The sequence below is a fragment of the Mixophyes fleayi genome, chromosome 1, assembly GCF_038048845.1.
Source record: "Mixophyes fleayi isolate aMixFle1 chromosome 1, aMixFle1.hap1, whole genome shotgun sequence".
Lineage (NCBI taxonomy): Eukaryota > Metazoa > Chordata > Amphibia > Anura > Limnodynastidae > Mixophyes > Mixophyes fleayi.
The window spans coordinates 218,479,808-218,503,593 of NC_134402.1; the positions used below are offsets into that span (position 1 = coordinate 218,479,808).

General features: G+C 40.1%; 1 protein-coding gene across 1 annotated transcript in view; it reads right to left on the bottom strand.

Moving 5' to 3' along the window:
- Window positions 1–8,661: 8,661 nt before the first annotated feature.
- Window positions 8,662–23,786, bottom strand: part of SSBP4 (single stranded DNA binding protein 4) — a 396,764-nt gene continuing 381,639 nt past the window's right edge. The window contains exons 15-18 of the mRNA XM_075205294.1: window positions 15,432–15,510; window positions 13,803–13,831; window positions 13,322–13,423; window positions 8,662–12,320 (exon numbers count right to left, since the gene is read on the bottom strand). Of these exons, the coding sequence (XP_075061395.1) occupies window positions 12,291–12,320; window positions 13,322–13,423; window positions 13,803–13,831; window positions 15,432–15,510 (240 nt within the window). The 3' untranslated portion in view covers window positions 8,662–12,290. The remainder of the gene's footprint in view (window positions 12,321–13,321; window positions 13,424–13,802; window positions 13,832–15,431; window positions 15,511–23,786) is intronic.

The window sequence follows — 23,786 nt, forward strand, 5'->3', positions numbered from 1 at the left end:
TCCCAGCTGCTCCAGAATCCAGCATGACTGAAATGTATTGGGAGCCTTGAGCGTGTTTCAGGGTGACTGGGATAATATAGTCCTTGCCTTGTGGGGAGCGAAGGGCCACTCCTAGGCTGACCTCCTCATCGTCAGCTAGGAGGGCGTGTTTACCAGACTTGCGAGGACAATAATGTAGCGGATGTCCGGAACTAGCACAGTATAAGCAAAGTTTTTCTCTAACTCGCCGTTCTCACTCGGTGGGCGAAAGGCATGCTTTGCCTAGTTGCATTGGTCCTTCAGGGAAAGGACAGTGCACGGACCCGTCGAGTAGGGCGGAACTTGGGGTGTTTCAGCCTCCTCCTTTCTAGAGTTCTCTCTCTGAACTGAAGATCAACCCAATTGCAGATGGTAATCAATTGGTCTAGCGTTGTAGGTAGGTCCCGAGTCACTAATACATCCTTAATGTGGTCAGACAGACCCTGCCAGAAGACTGCAACAAGAGCATCATTATTCCAAGACAGCTCAGAGGAAAGTGTTTGAAATTGAACGGCATATTGGCCCATGGACTGCTGCCTTTGCCGAAGCCGCAGAATATCTAAAGCAGCTGATGTTGTTCTACCAGGCTCGTCAAATATTCTGCGGAAGGTAGACAGGAATCTATCAATATCAGATAAAATTGGGTCAGATTTTTCCCAGAGCGGTGATGCCCACACCAGAACTTGCCCTGATAGTAGCGAAATAATATAAGGAGTTTTGGTACGTGCAGTAGGGAAATTCCTGGGTTGTATTTCAAAATGTATACTATACTGGTTGAGAAACCTGCAGCAATTCTTCGGATCGCCATCGTATTTAGCTGGCGTGGGAAGATGGAGTCCGGATGGAGTAGGTAGTGAAGCAAATCTTACTGGCTCAGGCGGAGTATGGCATGGTTGACTGCGGAATACCTGCAAGATATCCATACGCGTAGATACATCCTGCAAGAATCTCTAAATGTGCCCCTGGTTAGTTTCTTGTCTCTCAATGCGTTTAGCTAATATTTGGACAGAGTCCTCCCTCGGGGGATGTTCCACTAGCGGATCCATTTGTCCAGAACAAACTGTCACGGTCGTCTGTATTTCTTGATCCGATTCGGGACCCTTTGGACCAGCTGGATCAGGACTGGAACAGAACCTAGCAGCCTGGATGATCTTCCTGCTCATGTTCTTGCTGAATGTAGAATATAGCAGGGAAATGAGAAGACTGGAAATTCTGACAGGAACAGAGCACTTGATAATGCTGTCAGAAACAGAGCACTTGGAAATGCTGTCAGGAACACTGGAGCCAAGAACTATCCTCTGGAGAGAAGTGTGTTGTTCTGGCAATAAACAGATCACAGCACCGGGTTTAAATAGGGTGTCACAAACAACTATTGGCTGTACAGATCATGTGATCACAGCTACTGAATCTGGTTGGTCTGGAAAGATCACCTGACTGTTCTGCTGCATGGGTGCGGCCATCTTGGATGCAAACAGTATGTGTTTGTTTACAAATGGAGGTGTAGATGACGGGAATGCTGCCGACGACCTTAAGGGACCCAGGTAGCTGTGATATGACAGCGGCGGATGAGGTAAGTGCGGCTAAGATCCTGATGTGTGACAACCCCCACCTGTGGCCCACCAGCATAATTTTGTTGTAAGAACTGAGAAAATTTCTATTCTTATACAGATATTAAAGCCCTTATTTTTTTCAAATAGCTTTTATTTTTCTAGATCTAAAAATGCGTTAATGTTAATAGTTCTAGAAATTTTAAGTTTTTCCAATGTGATATACACCGATCAGTCATAACATTAAAAGCACCTGCCTTATTAAGCAGGTGGTGTAGGTTCTCCTCGTGCTGCCAAAACAGCTCTGACCCGTTTAAATCTTATTTTCTGTTCCATATGACATGTTGCTTTCTCCAGGACAAAAATGATATGGTAGTGCTCTAAAGTGGAGGTTTACGTTTTTTGTATTGCCTAATATTGGACCTGATGGCCTTGTCTTCGCTCATGTGTCCCACACGCATCACTGAGCTTTACGCAACCCTTGATCCTCTTGCTAATTTTCTGGTTGTCCTTCCTTGGACCACTTTTGGTAGGTACTAACTGCTGCATATCGGGAACACTCCACAAGGCCTGCCGTTTTGGGAATTCTCTGGCCCATTCATTTAGACATCACAATTTGGTTCTTGTCATGGAAGCAGGAAAAAAGGCATGCGTATGGATCTGAGCAACTTTGACATTACCTTCAAGAACTGACTGTTCACTTGCTGCCTAATATATCCCACCCCTTGTTAGATGACATTGTAATGAGATAATCAATGTTATTCACTTCACTTGCGATTGGCTGTTAACCAAAATACCTACACTCTCCTATAGCCTACGGTCAGGTCATATTGTATAATGATGAACTCCTAACTCAATATACTAAATTGGCTGGGGGCGTGGCTTGGCAGCCATAGCGTGTGGCAGCAAGAGAGAAGAGCTCTGTGAGCCTGAGGGCTTAAATCTATGTTAGCGACAGCTGTGCAGCATTTACACAGCTCATAAAAGCGAGGTCTCTTGCGGGGAACACCTTCGATTCCCTTGGGCCCCCTTCGCTGGTCTCAGCTTTTCGTTGTTGGGAGCTCACTTCTACCTGGCACCTCCTGATCGTGACTGGTGGGGTGAGCGCTAGAGGAAGGCGGCGTGAGTGAATGACTACTGTCTTCTGTATGACACGGCAGGCGGGCGGTGTCCTGGAAGTGGTCCCGGCTGAAGTGGAGACTGGGGAGAAAATAGTTCCATCTGAGCAACCGCGTGGGTGGCGCCGGAAAAAACGGAAGTGAGATCCACCATTGCCTGCGTCTCTTCCGGCGGCTCATGACACTGAGAACTCTGAGGGCAATCTAATTGAGGTCTGGATCCACTGTCATTGAATCACAGAAGTGCCTAAACACACGAGGCTGCTTGTCAAAAAGTGAGTAATATTCTGCCTGCACTTGTGGCTAGTCACACTACAGCTTGGTGATTAGGAGAGAGGGACCTAGCGGAAAGCCTGATGTCAGACTCCAGCCCATGAGTGGGAGACTGGCTAAGTTAAATACTAGCCCACGTAGAATTTATAACAACCTAAAGTGAGATCCTCTCAGCCACAAGGTCTATATAACCTGATCTCCAACACAGAAGATACTAAGCATTATCAGGACATACTAGACTGTGGAGTTCTAATAATCACACTGGCTGTAATCCAACATTATTAAGTGCAATCCTGCCATCTAGTGTCTCATAATAAAAATTCAGCCTGAGTTTCTTGGGTTCCTCTCTAAATTGGTTTCCTGCCACACTATCATTGAGAGAAATGTCAGGTCAAGGTAAAACGCCACACGCATATCCATGCTGATGTAATCCTGAATATGTCTGTCCAATATACGCCCGCCCAGGGAGGGGGTTCGAGGGTCTCCCGACCAGGCTTGCTCAAGTAAGACAACATTTGTATCTAAGGATGTCAATACATGTGTAGCTTTCGGCTAAATGGGGAAAGACAAGTAAACTCCTGCACAAATAGTACAGAAGAAAACTAGAGATTCCACTCCTCAAGGGGCTCTTCAGCAACTTTTTGCCACTAACGCTTCTACACCATCTTCACTTGCAACGCCACAGTCGCCTGCACAAGACCCATCAACTTCACCACAATCCACAACTTCTACATCTCCTATTACCATGTCAGAGAAGGGAGACTTGGGGGAAATTCTTTCCCACCTAAAAACACTTCCAACTAAAACGGACTTTCAAGCTCTTGAGACTCGGATCCAGGAGACCTTACAATCATAAATTGCTTCAATTAAGCCAGAATTATCTCAGATGTCAGAAAAAATTGTTGCCATAGAAGACCACGCAGAGTCTGTGGACTCGCAAATTGATAGTTTCCAGAGTATGGTCACACAACAACTTGGCGAATTCCGCAAAAGATTGGACGACCTTGATAATAGAGGCCATCGCAACAACCTGAGAATATGAGGCGTTCCAGAAGATATCCCCCCTCAGAGGATTTCGCACGCTCTCACCAAAATATTCAATGAGCTTCTTGAAGCGGACCCAAACGATCAAATCATCTTCGACAGGGCGCACAGAGCCCTACGCCCTAAGAGCACCCAATCTGAAAATCCACGCGACATAATCTGCAGGCTGCACTATTTTTCGGTTAAAGAAGCGATTCTGAGGAAAGCATGAGGAGTGACAATTATAGATTTCAACGGCCATGAAATACAAATATTCCAGGACTTGTCTTGGTATACTCTACAACAAAGACGGGTTTTGAAGTCCCTTACTGACAGGCTTAAACAATGTTCCATTCGGTCCCGATGGGGATTCCCGCTGAGTATTCAAGTCAACCATGATGGGAAAGCGGTGACACTTCACAACCACTCGGATGTTGGAACTTTTTGTGAAAGTCTCAATCTACCTAAACTACAGATTCCAGATTGGGACAATCTGGTCACATCGCAATTCCCAATTTCCACATCCAATAGGGAAGGTTGGCATAAGGTCTCAAGAAACAACAGAAGAGCCCGTCCAAGGAATCCGGCTGGAGCCCAGAACGAGACTTGACCTAGAGGCTATATTTGTCTTGAATAATTTTTTTCCTTTATATACTTTTAGTGTTTGATGCAAATTGGGCTTACAGTTCCCTGATAAGGCTACTACAAAACTAATCATTTACCTTTGTCCCCATTCGCCACCTCATTACCAGATATTTCTGGCAATAGACTTGGGTATAACTTTACTCTTTCTGCTACACATACTAACGCTATTAGTAAAGGGATGGTTCGGTCCAGCGAAGACCATTTACGAGCCATTCCTCATAAATCCCCCTTAGTTTACTTTGGCTTATGTTGATACGTTGATTACAGTTTGTTTGAAAATTCTAGTTCAATACTTTATTCCTGGTTGGGGTAGTACCGATACCCCCAGTACACCCTTGGTTTCTCCATCCTGTTCGTATTGCCCAGGGGTTAATATTGTCCCCCCTGGTCTTTGTGACGGTAATTTACAATGTTACTTTATAAGTACCAATTGTTAATGCTCTTCTATCTTTTTTGTGTATTCTGTTTTTTCCTCTTTCCTCTCTCTCCCCCTTCCTCGCTATCTCTCCCCCTCTTTTCCCCCTCCCGGAGCTCCTTTAATGCCTACAAGCCGGAAACTTCGATCTCTGCCCTATGGTTCGCCCCTGCATATTACAGATGGTACAAATATGACCAACGCTGCCGACTCCTTCTTCAATGGATAAGTTGAAATTTATTTCTACCAATGTTAGAGGTCTAAATGTCCCACAGAAACACTCCCACCTTCTACATACACTACACTTAGACAAGGTGGATATAGCATTCATTCAGGAAACTCATTTTAAAAAGAGTCATGCCCAATCACTCTCTAATCACTACTACCCCACGGGTTTTTTCAGCAACTACCCGCTATCTAAATCTAGGGGTTTGCGGTCTTATTTGCTAAACATTTACACCTTTCCCAAATCTCTTCAACAGTTATAGTGGAAGGGAGAGTTTTGCTTATCAAAGTTAAGATCTCTGACCAACAATTCTCATTAGTTAATATATATGCCCCGAATAACTCTCAGGTTCCCTTCTTTTCAAAATTCTAGCACAAATTGAAGACCAATTAGAGGGGGTGGTGATTCTAGGCGGAGATCTGAATTGGTCCTTACTTACCCAGATTGACTCCTCTACAGGAGCACCCAGGACATCTCTTCGAGATGCCCGCAAGGTAAGGTGGGAATTTCATGACCACCAGCTGGCCGACACCTGGCGAATATTTCATCCCGCAGACCGTAAAAAATCACTACTAAAATATCTTAATGCAGCTAGGGCAATAATATCCACTCGCTGGAGATCTCAAACTCCTCTCTCGATTATGGACTGGTTCAATAGAATTGATTATTATATGTCCATGGACGATATTATTTTCTCTGCCAATGATAAATTTGCGGAATATACGGCCACTTGGGTGTCTTGGATTGAGTTTAAAAACTCAGATGAATTTAAAATGGTATGCTCCACACCAACTAGCTCCACATAACCCTTTCCCCATTCCTAACCCTCTCTCCCTTTGTGTTTCTCTTTCTTCTTCTCTTCTTTATGTCTACTCTAGGTCTCCCTCCTCTTTTGGGAGTGTTCTCAATGTTCTGTTTAGTATTGTATTCAAAATTAATGCGTAATGAGCTTTGTTAAAGCTTGGAATTAGTGGGTGTCCATGTGATACTAATGTGGTTTATCTAAAAGATGTTTTTCTCATGTGCCTACTCTTATGGGTTACCATGAAATATTTTCTGTCTTTTCGCATTGAACAAATAAAGAATGTATAAAAAAATATACTAAATTGGCTAAAGCAACATAAGAGACAACAAGCACTGCCTCTAGAAAAGTTGCTTTTGTTGGTTATAATCCACCACAACACATAAATCAACTAAGTAATAAAAACAGATCTATGGTAATGCCAATCCTCTCCTGTTGAGTAGAGCCATACCGGAGTATTATGTATAAAACTATAAGATACCCAAACTACTGAAGATACCCAAACTATATCAGTCAGATTGTCTAGATAATCTGACTGATATGCATCGGTGAAGCTCTTTAAGCATAGTCCTTTGAGCAAGAACCTAATTTTAAAAATAGATAATCAAATATATAATTTATGGTTTGTGTGAAAAATTGCTTTAGGTACTTATGACTATAATACTTAGTCTTCATAACTTCAGATTGTCCAGGTGTGAGTTATGGATAATTCCTCAGAAGAGTCTTATGGACGCAATATGGACTTTGTCAAATTGACTCATGCCTGAAGATGCATCAAACTTCATTGTCTCAAGCAAGATTTACACCATTGTGTCATCAGACTATGTATCAAGTCTCTCAATGTTCGGCAACTCACAATGTCATGGTTCTTTCTCTCCTGTAATTGCTAGCAGGAATAATGAGCAATTGTAACTATGGCCCCTACAAAAGGGAAGTGATCTGGCATGTACTTGCAGATATAATTACATGTAAGAGGAGGCTTATACAAGAAGTTAGCCCATAAATATTTCCATTCAATGTTATCAAATGCTTGTTCGGTATCAATATAGATTACTACTACGAAAGCTACATTACTGTGAAAAGTCCAGGAAGTTTAATAATATGATAAAAAATGTCGCATTGGCAGGCCTGCACTAGTTTAGAAATGTATAAAAGCCATTAAAAGTCGAGTTTTATAGGTTATTTATGAATAGAACATGTTTTGTGTCATATTAAAAATTCACCTAAGATTGCTTGTATTTTGCCATCTGGATTAAACATAGAGAGGATCTAGGGAATCACCAGTTTAAGTTTAAGAGAAGTAAGGAGGAAGCACCTCAAGAACATGTGCAAAAAGATTGCAAAGCACATTTATTGTACCAATAATCTTGGTTAAGGATTACAGGTTAGTTCTGTTTCACATTCAGAATAACCAGTTTTGTGTAGGACCCTACACCAAGCTCAGATTTCAAAGACAGTCAAATATCTACTGTTTTGTTATCTGAATCTCAATTCCAGGCGATAAGCAGTTTACATGTAAACACCCAAGGGTAGATTTACTAAAGCTTCTAAAAAGAAAAAGTGGAGGTGTTGCCCATAGCAACCAATCAGATTGTAGCTATTATCTAACACATTTTGGAAAATTATAGGTAGAATCTGACTAGTTGCTATGGGCCACACCTCCACTTTTTCTTTTTAGAAGCTTTAGTAAACCATACATCTTAAGTTTGCCTAATATTTAACTAAGAAAATGGTTACACAACACTGTTGTATTTTGAGAAGCACTATAGAATAAAAAAATAAAATAAAAAAAATTATGAATATATTCTGAATAATCTCCTAGAATGGAAAATAAATAGGTAACACATAAAGGCTCTTTTAAGAATAGAAAAAAATGAAGTCCCTAATTTCTGTTTTCTCTCAAAATACTGCATTCTTTATCCTCATCTATGCTTTAATTGTGAGCGTAAAGGGTTGTTACTACACTATTGTCAATTGTGTGTATGTGAAAGTTTTATTCTATTGATCGAAGTGCACCTAGAAACATGCTTTCCCATAAAAGTGAAACTGTAAAGTTGGGTACACACTATAGAAAATTTCTCCCGATGCAATATCATTAATCCATCGACAAAGTCCCAATCAGCATAAATTCTGTAAATTCTATGGAGCCTACACTGCTGGGGTGTTAATGCAAACACTGTAGAATTGGAACAACACTGTTAGATTGTTTACAGAGATTTTTAGTCCAATGTGCTTTGGAACACAAAAACATGATCGTTGGAGCGTACACACTAATACGATACTTCACAATAAAAATAAAGGCAATTTTGGACTTTTTGCACCTCTGTCAACCTGGAGAATTCAAGTCATTTTGCTTGGAAGACTGTGTACATAGTTTTAAAACAAGAAAGTCTTCCTAAATGTGACTTTTTTGTCACGTCGGTGCAAAATTAGGGACACGAATGCATGAAACACCCCTGCCCAATCCAGCTACCCCAATGAGGGGGCTTACATGTAAAACCAGGTGACCTAGTGCAAAAGTCAGAGTGAGTTTTTATTTCACAAATGTCCCTTAGGTTTATGTCAATTTTAATACAAATAGTCAAACTCAAATATATGAAAAAAATCAAATTACATTTATTGATGCAGTTTTGTTTTTTTTTTCTCTTTTTTTTTGATAAGCAACTTCTTTCAGTCTAAAGAATTTTTACAATATAAAGAACATACAAATGACATGATATTATATATATATATATATATATATATATATATATATATATATATATATATATATATATATTCTACACTGGACAACTAAAATCTAGGACTGAATTCTAACCCTACGAGCAAAATACAAAGCAGGCTCTGAGAGAGAATGCTTTATATCCCAAATACTGTCATCATATAAAGAACAAATAGCGGTACAATTTTATTTTTTTGTCTTTTAAATCCTGTCCTAATGTTACAGTATTTTACATCACACTAGAATAACGCAGACATTGCAGGAGGAAAAGTAAAAGTATAAAAATTAAGAATAGGAAGGACATGGGTCATTAGCATAATCCTGTACAAAGTTGCTTTGGGATACGATAGAAAAAAAAAAATCAAATAAACCAACAAAAAGAGCACAGACATCTTTTGCAATGAGGTCCTTTATGTTTAGAAAAAAAAAAAAAGAAAAAAAATCCTTCATAAGAAAGTTAAAATGTGTCCCGTATTATGTAAAAGACGGTTCATGTTTCCCCCTACAACATCCCTTGTCCCTGCAGGCTCCGAAGGAGGGAGAAAGAGAGAGGCTCCCATGTGAAGTGTATATACAATTACTTCCTATCCTCCTGTCTGCCCTTCTTTGCTGTAGCCTTGAAGGGGTTTATGTGTCTGGTATAATATTTTTCACAGTAGTATTGCAGACCAGAAATCCCCCATATTGAACATTCCTAACTAGGGGCCCCTGGATTACATGTGGAGGAGTGTCCGAGATATGTATGTGTGCTTAGCATATATCTGACCTCTAATTTATACTAGGTCTGTCAGGTTAAATCACAGCAGACAGCTTGTGGTTCTTTAACGGTTTGTTGAACAACTACTCCCAGCCTGGGCTGCAAGATGGCATGCAATATGAAATCAGGAACTTCCCAAATTATATTTGGGCATCCTTCGAACTTGCAAAAGGCTAAATAAACAAATCTATATTTTAACATTTTGAAAAAACAATTCACTTTTGTTTACATACGTTTAAAAAAGGAATCAATGTAACATGGGTGCTTGGCGGAGTAATAGGACATTGTTGTAGACTGGTTTTCTCATTTGTGAATGACATAAAGCCATTTATGTCAGGTAGCTGATATCCTAAACAATTGTGGCAGATAATCATATGGCCTATCCCAAATATTTCTAACAACATCTGTTATATAGCTTTCCTTTTTATGTATTTACGGACAATAATCAGCTGGCATTGACCTGCAATGTTTCCACCCAGATTGGCTGCATTACAGAAGATGTATGGAACCCCCGGGATCTCTGTGTTGGGTGTTGCTCTCTAGCTCTGTTAGTGTAATGTAGAGTATGAAGAGTAAGATACAGATCAGAGTTGGAGCTGAGGGAGATCTATCCTCTCACTAGAGAGCCCTACTTATTTGCCAGATTAGGGCGGCCTCTGGAGGGATACCTTGCTTGGGTTCTTTGTTGAAACTGATGAACACATCAAAGGTCACAATAGTTTAATGGAATTTCTTGCAAATGTTGATGGACCATCACAGATAGACCTGACTGTTGGAAGACACAGACATGACTATTACAGAGACCTCACACGACATCCATCACCTATGTTCCTTTGCAATATAACTGCCTAATCTCTTTGATATAACGTTAAACCACAGAGACATCTACAAATGAGGGCAATAGTCCTATATATTTAACAACAGTGAATGTCCATAAAGAGTCTATGTAATGCACTCCCTGCAGGAGCCCGAAACCTTTTTCAGAAATGAATCCATGCAATATTTTTTTATTTTCAGGATGAAAGGAGCTCAAAGATTACTATATTGTTTTACTATTGCATTCTGGCATAAGTGTATTGCTTCAGGTTTACATGTTTCCTGTATTGGCAAAAAAAAAATCTGGCGTATCTTTTGCATCTAGGTAAGCCTCTACAGTATAGAAATTGTATCTTGTACATATTCTTCCATTAGTTCCAGATCCTGAAACTGTAATAACTTCCACTATGGTTTTCACAAATGGCACTGAGCTTGCTTCTATCCAAACTATGAAGGCTTTGAAGAGTTGCTTAGAACTGGTGCCTATCAAAAACTACTGTAACCTATAGCAAACAATTAGACACTTGCTGTAACCCAGAGCGATTTGCTAATTTTCCAGAACAGTTTAGAAAATGTGAGCACTTTTTCCTGTGTAGCTTTCTTCATAAACATTCTCGAAATTGTCTTATCATTGTCTGCTGGATAATACCATCAGGTTGTTTAGTGTACAGATGGAGCACATTATTTTAGACCTGTAGCACATTTGGGCGCTTTAAATTCATAATATGTGCCCACATATCACACTCTGACTCTATTGTGTTTCATGTCTGCTCCTTTGAACAACAATAGCAGCCTTGCGCAGATAGAGGCAATGGATCAATCGATGCACCGAGTGTCAATAGAAACAGACTCTATCTGTGCAAACAGCAGAAAAGAAACTGTTATTCTATTTAAGGACATTTATAAAAAATAAAAAAATGGTTCACAAATAAATGGGCAAAAAGGTGGTATTTACCATGGCAACCAGTTAGACATTTGCTTTCACCTTTAAACTGTACTAGAAAATTAAAGTTAAAATCTTTTTGGTTGCTACAGGGTGACAGCACCTTTTTTTTGCAGTTACCTACTTCCCAGTTTCCACAAATGTTCATCTATGTGTTAGACAACAAGATCCCATGTTGTACATAGTAATATAGGAATATTATAAAAACCCTGGACTTTTTTTTCCACTCTGTAAAAATTGGGCAAGTGATGGAAGTGACACAAGCAGAGAGATCCACAGAGTTCCATTTTCATCTGTCACAGGCTACAAGAACCTTTACCCTGTTTGAACGTAGGGTCTGCAGGGATATCACAGGGCACACTTGCATGAGGGGGTCCTTCTTGTGGACAGTTGGATTTAATGTACACTGATATGGAGGTAAGACATTAGGAGTTTAGGTCTCCTTAAGATCCAGTAAGCAGAAAGAAATTTTATAATAAATAAAATCAGAAACTTGCACAGATATTTGCTTTAACTTCTTCAATGTCAGAAGGATAGTTTTCCTGGCACAAAAGAAGTCCATATGTTATGATACTGTTGAAGTCTCCCAATGCTCCTCATTGGAAACCAAACTATCATTCTTGGTGGATTCAAAAGGATCAATCACAATACGTAGGTTAAATTTGAACCCCCGGCTTCACAAGTTGTTATTGAAAGTCCAGGAAAGATCCTCTAGTCCTTGGGCAGAAGAGTAAGAAACAACTTTACAAAGGTGTGACTGAAATGTCCTCCTCCCACACCACTGTTTAACAGGTAAAGTCATTGCAGAAATGCAGTCCAATCATTTTCTCTGTAAGGATTTTTTGTGTCTTTGAAAAGTATGCCAAGGAGCCTGAAGGGTGGGTGCTTTCCTGCTTTTAAATATACAATGTACTAATTTATAATTCCCACTGCTTGGACACGGATAGTCCTCCGCTGGAGAGGCTCAATGGTGTATCGGAGGATATCACACGCTCATGGTCATGCTGGGCGAGTACTGTGCAGAGAAAAAAATGACAGTTAATGTCTGGAAATGTTTTGTATTGTATACATCTTGCTGAAGGCATAAATATTATTATTATTATTATTAACTATTTAGACAGCTATGTATTGTGTAATTGTATAAAATGACATGTGTAGACAAGACCTTCTAACAGTATTTTCAGTATGTTCATGAAGTTTATTGGAAAAGTGAACATGCAATGGCCAACAGTAATGAAATACATCCACTATCATTGCGTTTTGGTCTTTAGTTACATACATCCCTGACAACACTGACAGTCTTACATGTGTACCAAGGTAGTATCCCCTCTTTGGGCTAATCTACCCATTACTGGTAAACATCTGGATTTCAGGCGGGTTGTCCACATGAAAAAGAGATGGGAAAAGTAACACAAAAGAAAGTTGACTTTGTTACCAATTGTGTTACCACACTTGGTGGTGGAGTGGGATGGCAATTTGTTTACATGTTGCTAGATTTACTGTGTAGAGGTTAAAGATTTGTCTTATATTCAGTAGAAATCCGTACACGATTTGCAGTTCAAATGAAAGGATATATACCGGAAAAGGCACCTGTTTTGCTGCATGTTCTGTTCATGAAAATGTGTGAAAAAAAGTGTGCACCTATCTTTACACATTATGGTATATTCACAAGGATCTTGAAAAGTGTGCTTAAAATATGTATAAATTCCAAGTAGTACCAAAAAATAATTAGGCCACCTTATTATGAATGATAGACTTCAATTTATCAATGATTCTAAATTGTGGAGTTTTCAGAAAACTGGTATATCATTTCAGTGACTTATTTTGTGTTGTATTAATTCTAAACACATTTGACAACAACATTGATTGCTCATGACCATGCTATCCTGCAGAAAGTCACAGCTATAAAACGGTTATGGCTAATGTAATAATAGCCTCCAAAGGGTAAATGGCCCACCTACAGGACTTATACATTTTGTACTATTTGGCACTGAGACAGAAATGTAAAGCGCTTACGCTTTCGCTTTGGAAGGGGTTTAAGAAGTTCCCAGTCATCTCTCCATCATCACGTGGCGTTCCTGGAGGATTATTCATCCCTGCCATGTTATTTGGAGAGTTCTACAAAGAAAGCATGAATGTTCAAACATTTTATTACATGCATATATAGTTTTACACTTGGTCTGTTCCTCATTGGTTCATCATTACAAAATATTCTAAATCCTAAAAATGGCAGTGTCACTAAAAATTTAGATGTATGGCAGTTTTATACAAAATAAAAATGTTGGATTTAATAAAATCACATTCAATACTTTTTTCAACATTTATGTTTTCTTAAGGTTCTTGTCTCTACCCATATAAACTTAGCACCTTTGTGATAAAATACCCCCTCAACACACATAGACTAGGAACAATAATACTTGTGCTATAAGGATTCTTTTTTACTGTTCAGATGAAGCACATTTTCCATAACTCTTAGCCCAATATATATTTTTAGTACCTTTGGCAACACATCCATATCTCCAGAGCCTGTAATACATAGAGAAAAAAAGATTAAAACCAAGACTTTTAATTAAAAAGTATAAATCGTGAATTTAAATCAACAAATCATTTGGTTCAGACTATAGGCCAAATTTACAACTGTTTTTAGGAAAATTTGACCTGTTGAATGCTTTTAATATTCCAATGTAATCTACTCTTAAAGGCAGCTCCACATGTTTATCCACCATCTGTATTATTTTCATTTTCTAGTGTTAGTCGATGGAAAATTGCCATATTTTACATATGATCCACATGTTTTACTTTACTGGGACTGTGTAGCTAACCACACAGTGCCTAATGTGAAGGTTCCCTGTATTTCATGAACTCAAATGAGCAAGTCCTTGTTGCTCCCTTACATCCGTGTTGCACTATCTTATTGTTATTTTATTGTACAGGTGTGCACATTTTTTATTTATCTAGTATATATTAGAGATGCTCAGGCTCGGTTCCCGACAACCGAACATACCCGAACTTAGCAGATCCGAGTACCGAGCCGAACCAGATCAGTACTTTCAAGCTTTTTCAGAATTGAAAACGAGGCAAAAAGTCATTGCTATGTTGTTGGATCGCGCGAGTTTTGGATTCTATAAGTACCGCTCTCCACGGCGATCCAGCGCCATTTCACAGAGGGAAACAGAAAGAGTAGCACAGTCTGTAGAGCAGTTGGGTAGTGTTTTTGAGTAATTGCTCTGTCGCTTACCATCCAGCCAGGTCGCTGCAGTATTTGTGAGGTGGTCAAAATTGACTGCAAATTACTTGAAATTTGTTGTTATTTAGGTTAATAATAATGTAGGAACAAAAAAAACAGCAAAATAATGTGATTTAGCATATTTTAGGAATTTTTCTAAAACTGATCCAAAACCAAAACACACGAGGGCGGTTTTGCCAAAAACAAAACACAAAGCTAATCCAGATTCAAAACCAAAACCAGTTCACGGGGATCAGTGAGCATCTCTGCTGTATATTATATTCAACTGCAGTTACAATAACTGCCACAAGATGTCACCATTGCATCAGAATTTAAGGATGTTGAGACAAATTGTCACATACTACACATATGCCTCTATTTGGATGTTGTGTTATTTATTGACATTTTATTTTGCTGTTGAAATTAAATTCCATTGCTATCATTTTTGTTTGTTGTAATTTTCCATTCTTCTGACTATTCATATTTTGATTAAAGAAAAAAATTCTCTTCATTACCTATTTAAAATTATAATATTACATACGATGCATTTGTGGAGTGAATCTTCTATTGCTAAGAAGTGGGGTTTCTAAAAAAATGTCTAAGCTGTATAGAATCGTTTTGTCTGGTATTTTGGATGCAAGTCATACTATCTCTTTTATGCCTGCCTCCATTTTAATATGAGTGTGGTCGTTAAATCTCATACATTTATTTTCCCCACATTTAGAGGAAACAATTTACACTTCTGAGTACATAGTGACCACATTCAGTTATTCATCTTTTGGTTTTGATCTTCAATATTCTATTGTCAGACACAAAGTTACTATTAGAATACTGGTTACATAAAGACAATATAGAACTGCAATATACACATATATCTATATTTCATTGTAAGACACTTACCTAATGATCCATTCATATGATGAGGTTCCATTGCACCCATTCCTCCCATTGGACCATCCGGACCAGGACCCATTGGGAACTGCAAGAAAACTCTGGTCACATATAGTCTGTCACAGTATCACCTGACTAATATGAGCCAATTCCATTATGAGGACCCCAACAATGCTGGAAGTGAACATTCTGTTTGGTCTGAGCACCAAGCAACAGGATCAGTTTTCTCATATAATAGGCAAGTTAGAAAGACCTGGCTGCTCATTGCTCAGGCCAAGCGGCTGGATGCCACAAAGAGCTAGTCAGTGTAGTTGGCACATATCTGCACCCAGGCCAACAGCACTCACCTATCTATCAGATAGACCTTTATTGAATCATTCTGAAATATAATTGTTTTGGATCATAAGCAGGCCGGTAATGGGCCAATTTAATTATACTGTCCTTGATGTATGTTTGCCCACTAAATTGTAGTGAATACAGAAAGGTGGTGCATGTGAAAACCCAGACCACTATTCTCCTCAAACTGCACTGGCACATATGAACTGAAATCTCTCCTTCACAAGTATATAGGTTAGAAACAACATATACCAAGTATAGAAGAATAACCACAAAATGTACTCTGACAATCACTATTGCATTACAATACCTCTGTTGATGTTGCAAAATACAATAAAATCAATTAGCGTTCATGGTTCAATTGCCAAAATACTGAGACTAAATGTATCAGCAAATGCCTAATAATAATTCAGTCAATGTAAAAAAAAAAAAAATTGATGATAAAAAAAACGCCCTCTCTCTGCACTTATCTTTGCACTTTCTAAAGAAAGAACTATACTCCGACTCCGTGGGGGTAACCCCAAGACCAATACATAATACTATAATTTGCAGAGGCAATTGTCCATTTTCTCAACAAATCACTATCTTTATTTATTTTGGGAACTTACAGAATCCATGTGAGGGTATAAAAATAATAGTTCCAATCAAAGGCACTTGCTATTCACCTTCATAGCCATGTGAAAACATTGTTGGAGCTCAATGTTAAGTTCTTATGGAGCATGATTGTTATTCGATATATCGGAGTTTCCATTACATGAGAATATAACCAACTTTATCAGGTCAAATTTTGTCTCTTAATTAGCAAAGTTAACCATGCTTTAGAGACCTGGGAGTTATTCTATATTTCATGGATAGGCTAGATTGAAATGGTTAAAATGAATATTGTGCCCCGTTTACTGTACCTTTTTCAAACCTTACCAGTAAGAATTTTCATAATACTCTCAATACTGTTAAGTTGTATTGAAATACCTTTATTTGGGGAGGAAAGATACCCAAACCCAAGAGACCCGATCTGGCAAAAATACATTTTCAGGGATATTGGGTTTGCTTACATTCTGCAAATATTACTAAGCCATACAATTAAGTCACATGAAGTTGCACTTAAGGTATATGGTAAAAAATATTGAAAGCAGCTTTATAGAAGAGGATCAATTCGATTTCTTCCATGACTACTCAAGAGATGCAGACCAACCTTCAATACAATTTTTTAGAACAACATAGTAAGCTTAATGACACCTATTTTGTGTTGATATTTATGATTTGTTAAATAAACAGCATTGCTGGATAGTTTACTGATATTTTACCATTGCTCAAAGTCTCAGAACAACGTGACAAATGTTGACAAACTGATGGAAGAACTTGCTTGATCTGGCCCTTGTCTTCATGTTCATTGCATCTGACACATGTTCAATATGGGTTTCCAGGTGCTTCATCAGGGTTGGAGGCATCAAGGACTGACCTGGCGGGGTCCCGGGGAAATACCCGGTAGGCCCCACTGTCCGAAGCAACCACCAGGGCAAGAATGCGATCACCAGGGCCCCCACTGAGAAGTAATTGCAGTAGCAACCTGCGCTTCTGGTAAAGCAGAGGAGTTTCCAGCTCAGGCAGGAACTCCTCACTGTCTCCCATCACCCCCTCTGCTATACTCTGATTGGCTAACACAGTCACTCAGCCAATCAGAGCAGACATGCGTCCTACCCACACTGCCATGGAGGAAGCAAAGCAGGAAAGGTAAGATCATGTGTCTGGATGTATGAGAGAGAATGTGTGTCAGTGTGTATGATAAATTTATTAGTGTGTGTATAAGAGAGAATGTCTCTAGTGTGTGTCTGTGTGTATGAAAATTGTGTGTATGAGAAATGAATTTGTGTGTGTGTGTTATGGTAATGTGTGTGTTATGTGTGAGTGGGCAATGTGGCAATGTAATGGGGGTGAGGACGGGGGGGGCTTGTTATAAGTGAAATAGGGGTGAGGACAGGGGGGGCTTGTTATAAGTGAAATAGGGATGAGGATAGGGGTGAGGCTTGTTATAATTGAAATTGGGGGTAAGGGCAGGGGGGCTTGTGGTAATATAATGTGGGTGTGAGGTAGGTGGTAGCTAATGTGTGCAATTTTATTTGTGGGGTGATGGTGGGCCAATTTAATTTAATAGTGGGGCCTATTAATTTAAGATGAGGTGGCGGGACCTTTAATGCTGGGGTGGTTTGGAGCTATTAATTGAATATGGGGTTAAGTTTGGGCAGGAGGGATATTTATTAAATGTGAATGTGAATTATTTAATGCCAGGGATGGTTGTGGAAATAGTTATATTTATTAAACTTAAATGCTATTTATTGCTAGGCGTGTTTGGAGGTCGAGAAATAGGTTTATTTATTAATTGTGTATACTATTAATTTAATGTCAGGGCTGGTTGGAGGGAAAATAGATCTATTTATCAAAAGTGAATAATTTTTATTTTAATGTTGGGGCTGGAGGGAGGCCTAATTATTAAACGTGTGTACTATTGATTTAACGCTGGGGCTGGTTGGAGTTTTCTAAAACCCATTTTTTTTCCAGATATGACTCCCAACATTGCAGGATCCAGACAAGCAGCAACTAAGCTAAAGAAACCAGCAGCCACAGGTCAGGAAAGCAACAAGATAAGGACACACATACTCAGGTACATACAGTAGGCACACACACATACTGGGCTCCACCTAACATTTATTTGGCCTGATGTCACTTTCAGGTTTTTTTCCAGGGGCACTTTAAGTTCCCAATCTGCCCCTGCCCTTTCCTGTGTAGGTGGGACCCACCGAAGTCCAGAATTTGCTTAAGCGCAAGTGACCTTCACCTTTAAGAGTTGCACACGTCATGACGTTGCGATGCTGGCAGTGTACAGGAGCTGCGAGGACTCTGCCCAGCCGACCACAGAGAGCAGATGAAGCGGAGGTAAGTCACATTTACCTTATTTTATTGTAATTTTTTTTTTCTTCCTTTTTTGACAATGTTCCCTTTTTACCTGGGGGGTGGGGCGGAGGGGGGGGGGTAGCCTGTACTTGGCATAATATGGATTGGGGCTGTACTCTGTGGCATAATATTGTTTGGGGGCACTACTCTGCGGCATAATATTGTTTGGGGGCATTACTGTGTGGCATAATATGATTTGTGGCATAAATTGAACAATGTGGCATAAATTGAACTGGGGCACTACTGTGTGGCATAATATGAACGTTTATTTGTTGGTTCCATTATTATTAATAATATGTATATAATATAAAATCTCAATGCACAATTGGCACACCTGGGCTTGACTAGATTTTAGCCAATCCCTGATCTACAGCAAAGGTAATTCCCATGGAGCCAAGGTTGGGGGTGGCACTGTAGATTCTCACTAAGGGTAATAATAGTATGCGCATACACAGATTAATTGTGACTATTCTGAGACAAGGTGCCCCTCTGCTTGTATATGTGTTTTGTGTGTGTTTTCAATTTTTGTCTTTCTTTGAAACATTATTTTTTCATATTTGTCCGTTTCATTATAACATCTACATACCTTTCACTACGTATGTAGTGCTTTTAGGGCACTGTCCCTGAAACGCAGGAATTCTGTTCTGCCTTCCGGGAGACATGTCACACTTCTTTGAGCAGGCAGTGTACATTTCTGTCGATGGTGTACGTAACAATGCAAGTTTTTTGCTGTAGGGGAGTGGCCTAGTGCTTTTCACACTCAAACGCACCCTTTAAACGTGAGAGCTATTGATATAACATTGTGACTGGTTGGGGAAGGGGGCTAGAGTGTGCCCTCAAGGCTAGGCTTTTCAGATTTAATGTACATATCTCTTTTTCAAACCAGGACCCCAAAATTTCAGGGTCCAGACAACTGAGCTTAAGACAGCAGGAGCAGCAGCAGATAGTGAACGCTGCAAGAACAGGTAGGATAGAGCAGGACAGTCTGACAACTGTTCTGATTCTAGTGGGGCATGACTTTGTCCCAATCTAAGGGGTGGGGCCTAGACTATGCACTCTTTATATATACTGCAATCTTTATATACTACACTATGCCGCTAGCTATGTCCTTCATAAGCTGACCACTCCCCCTCTAGTGTCTAGTCTCGCCTCTATGGTGTCTGGCCACACCTCTTCTTGTGGGCTCCTACCGTTGCACTCCCCCTGTGGGCCCTTCATGCCTTAGTCAGACACTGATCAAGGAACATTAGAGCATTTTATAGTCAGATGGACCAATGAAAACTCAATTAAAAGCATATTGAAAGCTATAGGAACATAAGGTAAGTGTCTGATTGGTAGATACATTGTGATTCTGTTTGTCAGAGACTGGTAAATCACCCCTGCAAATCTTCATTGAACCCCGCTGCACACCAAACAAGTGCAGGCACTCCAGGTTGCCATAATGACCTGCAAGAACTTGAGTAGCCATTGAAGTATTTCTATAGTTAAGAACATTTCCCAAAAGATCCAAAATGTGGCTATGGATTCAATGTTTTGCTTCACATTCATATTTCTTGCCATAATCAGAGTCCAAATAAATTAAACCAATAGTGACATTTAATAACATTTCTGACCTTATGCATTTTATTATTATCCGTGTTTGAAAAGACTTTGGTCTTGGGAATACATTTACAGGCTTAGTGTTACCACATCTCAAGCACACAATAAGTAGAATGGACAAGGAATATCTGGCCGTCAAAAATTTTGCCAGGCACTAATATAACTGATAAATTGGGAACATGTCAGCTAACCATAAGTTGTTTAGGGCAAACACTACTGAACAATTATATAATTTACATATGCCTTATATGAATTTCCTATCTTGGTTCCAGTGTGCGCCATATGTCCCAAGGACACTTATTTTCCTCACATAATTTGATTGTTTTGGAACATAATTATTGTGTTTTCAGAAATCAGTTTTACTACAAACACCAAGCACATCTATAGTTGCAGCATGTGCTACCTCTTATGTAAACTTTCACTTACAGTGGTGGGAGTCACAAATTGTGTTTACAAATCAACATGATATTTACAGGGTGTTAGGAACCCCTCCAGCCGGCACAACACAACCCGGAGTCTACTCTGCCAATCAGGTGTTCACTGGAGCCCCTGATGGTAGGGACAGACTGGGCTGCAGACTGACAGAGGGTCGTGAAGTGTGTACCGGCTGGGGAGAACCCAGGCAAGTGGAGTAAGGTCCAAGCAGAGGTCAAGGGCTGGCAGCAGGTAGCAGATCCGATAAACAAGCCAAGGTCAGGGGTCACGAGCAGACAGGGAGGTTGGTATTCAAGCCAGAGGTCAGGGTCACGAGAAACACAGGCAGGGTCAAAATCCAGGCAAAGGGTCATACACGGGTAGTCAGTTGAATTTCCAGCAGACAGGAACAAGGCAGAGAACAGGTCAGCAGACTGGCAAACAGAAGCTATAACCGGCAATGAGGCAGCAGACCTCATTGCCTAAAATACACAGATGGCCCAATCAGAGCTTGCCTGCACTCCTGTAGACTAATCAGCAATATGGCTCCAGACCAACCAGGGCTAGACCCTGACAGGCACACACTGTTGCAGGCTGATGCCTGTAACTTCAGCCCCTGATTAATTAGCCCACAGACTTGCCTAATTTCGCATGCGCCCAGCAGTTCTCCTTTGCTGGGACACGGCGCTACTCTCTAGGCGTCCCGACCGTTGCCTAGGCAACGGCCGGGACGAGCCCCCGGAAGTGATGTCCAGGTCGTCATAGCGACGGCCGGGACGGAGGTAGGGGAGTCGCGGCAGCTGGGCACCGCCGCGGCTCGTAACACAGGGATCACATTTAGTTTTAGATAATTTAGAACGTTTGTGTTTATTAGTCTGGTGACTTTCTATGGCTACTTGAATTTGTGGATAAACAAAGTACAAATTATTTTAATTTGCTTCTTATCTATAAAGTTCATCTACAAAAAGGACACTTTTCTTGATTTGAAGGTATATGGTACGCAGAGCACTGAAAAGAGGAAATCTCTGACAAATTCAGTGTAGGGTAAATAAATATAGTAATAAAGCAAAACATATGCACTCACAATCTTAGATTAAAAGCTGGCATGGTATGAGCAGTGTACTCTTCATAGGAAGATATTCCCTCTAATTGCAGCTGGAGAGCTACTAAACACAACAGGGCCTTCCAATAGATCCAGTCTAAGTTGAGACTTTAATGAACAGGATCAATTGTTCTACCAGAGGTTTCCTCTTGTCAACACAATCCATACCATACAGAATACTTCTATTACACCGGTGTGACGGTAATATCGGGTCCAGGTTATTCCACAATTAGAGCAGCAGCAGAATTCATTGAACATTATTCCTAAAATTTTATGCAGAACCTACTTGAACTTTATTCTCCATTACTGCTATTAGGTAGCGCTTCTTAACCTATTGTGGAAATGTTGACATACTGATTTGCAGCATATCACAAAATATCCGATGACTGGTTCCCTTCTTTATTCTGAAAAGCAACCGCTAGCACTTTTGCATGCATCCAGATATCGTTCAACTTATCAAGTGAGGAGTATTTCTAATGGTCAATGGTCAAGAGTGAACTCCAATGGCACATTTTGGATCATGTGGGAGATGCTCATAATGGTAGAACTATTCTGATAGCTACTCATTTCCTTGCAAGTCATCATGGTATCCCAGGACTGCCTACACCTTTATAATGTGCAGTGGTGAATTTAATACGAGACTCTGGCAGAAAGAAACACAATGGATCTACCGAAAGATTTGCAGTACTATATGTTCTTATATATTTTTTATTTTTTAAATTGAATTTGTTCTCATTCAGTTTGGGTTTGCTGCCATTAAGATGCTATGACGTTCCCAGCCCTAATGAAGGGTGCGTATAGTCGGGTCGGATATGCCTCACACATAGACAAGGGCTGAATCAAGTGAGTTCTTCCATCAGCGTGGAGCCACTGCCAGGGTCACGTCTCCACTGTTCCTAACTATTCTTCCTATCTTTACAGTCTCTAACTTTGACAGTGTGTCTGCAATTCCTACCATGCATTCAACACTGTATTCAGATTTATTCAAATGATCAGGAAGCATATTATGCTGCCTTGATAGTGTAGGCAGGGATTAGAGTGTTATTGCAGTGAGGCAGTGCCGTAACTAGACATTTTAGTGCCCTGGGCGAGACAGGGCACCGGCGCCCCCCATCTAAGTGGGAGTGGCATATGACAAGTGGGTGTGGCCAACCTAATGTGTGGGTGTGGCTAGAAATGTACTGAAAGAATTCTGATATGTATGCAAAAAATATATAGTGATAGGTATTGTAATATTTTATGCACTTAATACTCAAATAATTACAAATTATTAGATACATTTTATAAATCACCCCGAATTATACAGCTTTGCACCCTGAAGCAGAACCCTTCCCAAATATAAATATTGCACCCAAAAACAGAACACACCTTAATGCAGAGAGCAGTAGCCAAAGCAACACCCAGAGGCAGACCCTCCCTCACTTTTCAATCCCACTACAGAACATAGCAGCAAAATATAAAGCATCCTTTCAGCACAGTCGGCACTCAAAATCAAATGCAGCTTGTTACGCCCAGGATTTAAATCTAGCAGGATGGCTAGCATAGATGAAGAAACTGAAGCCATTAGAGGGATAGCAGGACCATGGTGCCCCTTTTGCTGCTAGCAGCAGCTTACAATGGGGCATTGTGACTTTTTTCAGGATCTGTGAAACAGCACACAGTAGACACTCCTAAAGTGAACAGGAGAGAACCATAAACCATTCCACCCAAAAGTACAAGCTCTTTTTTGTACTTTACAATGCTTAACCACACACTACAAATACATAGCTTGCCCACACACACTACAAATACATAGACTGTCCACACACATAATATAAATACATTTTCACTTACCTTTCCATCGCCTTTATCTCTTCTGTTCTTCTTTCTCCTGTATTGCGCTGCTGCTGCTCCTATTTGCCCCAGCAGTGCTCCTCGCTGAATCCTCACTGAAAATTACGTCGGGCGTGATGACGTCACGCCCG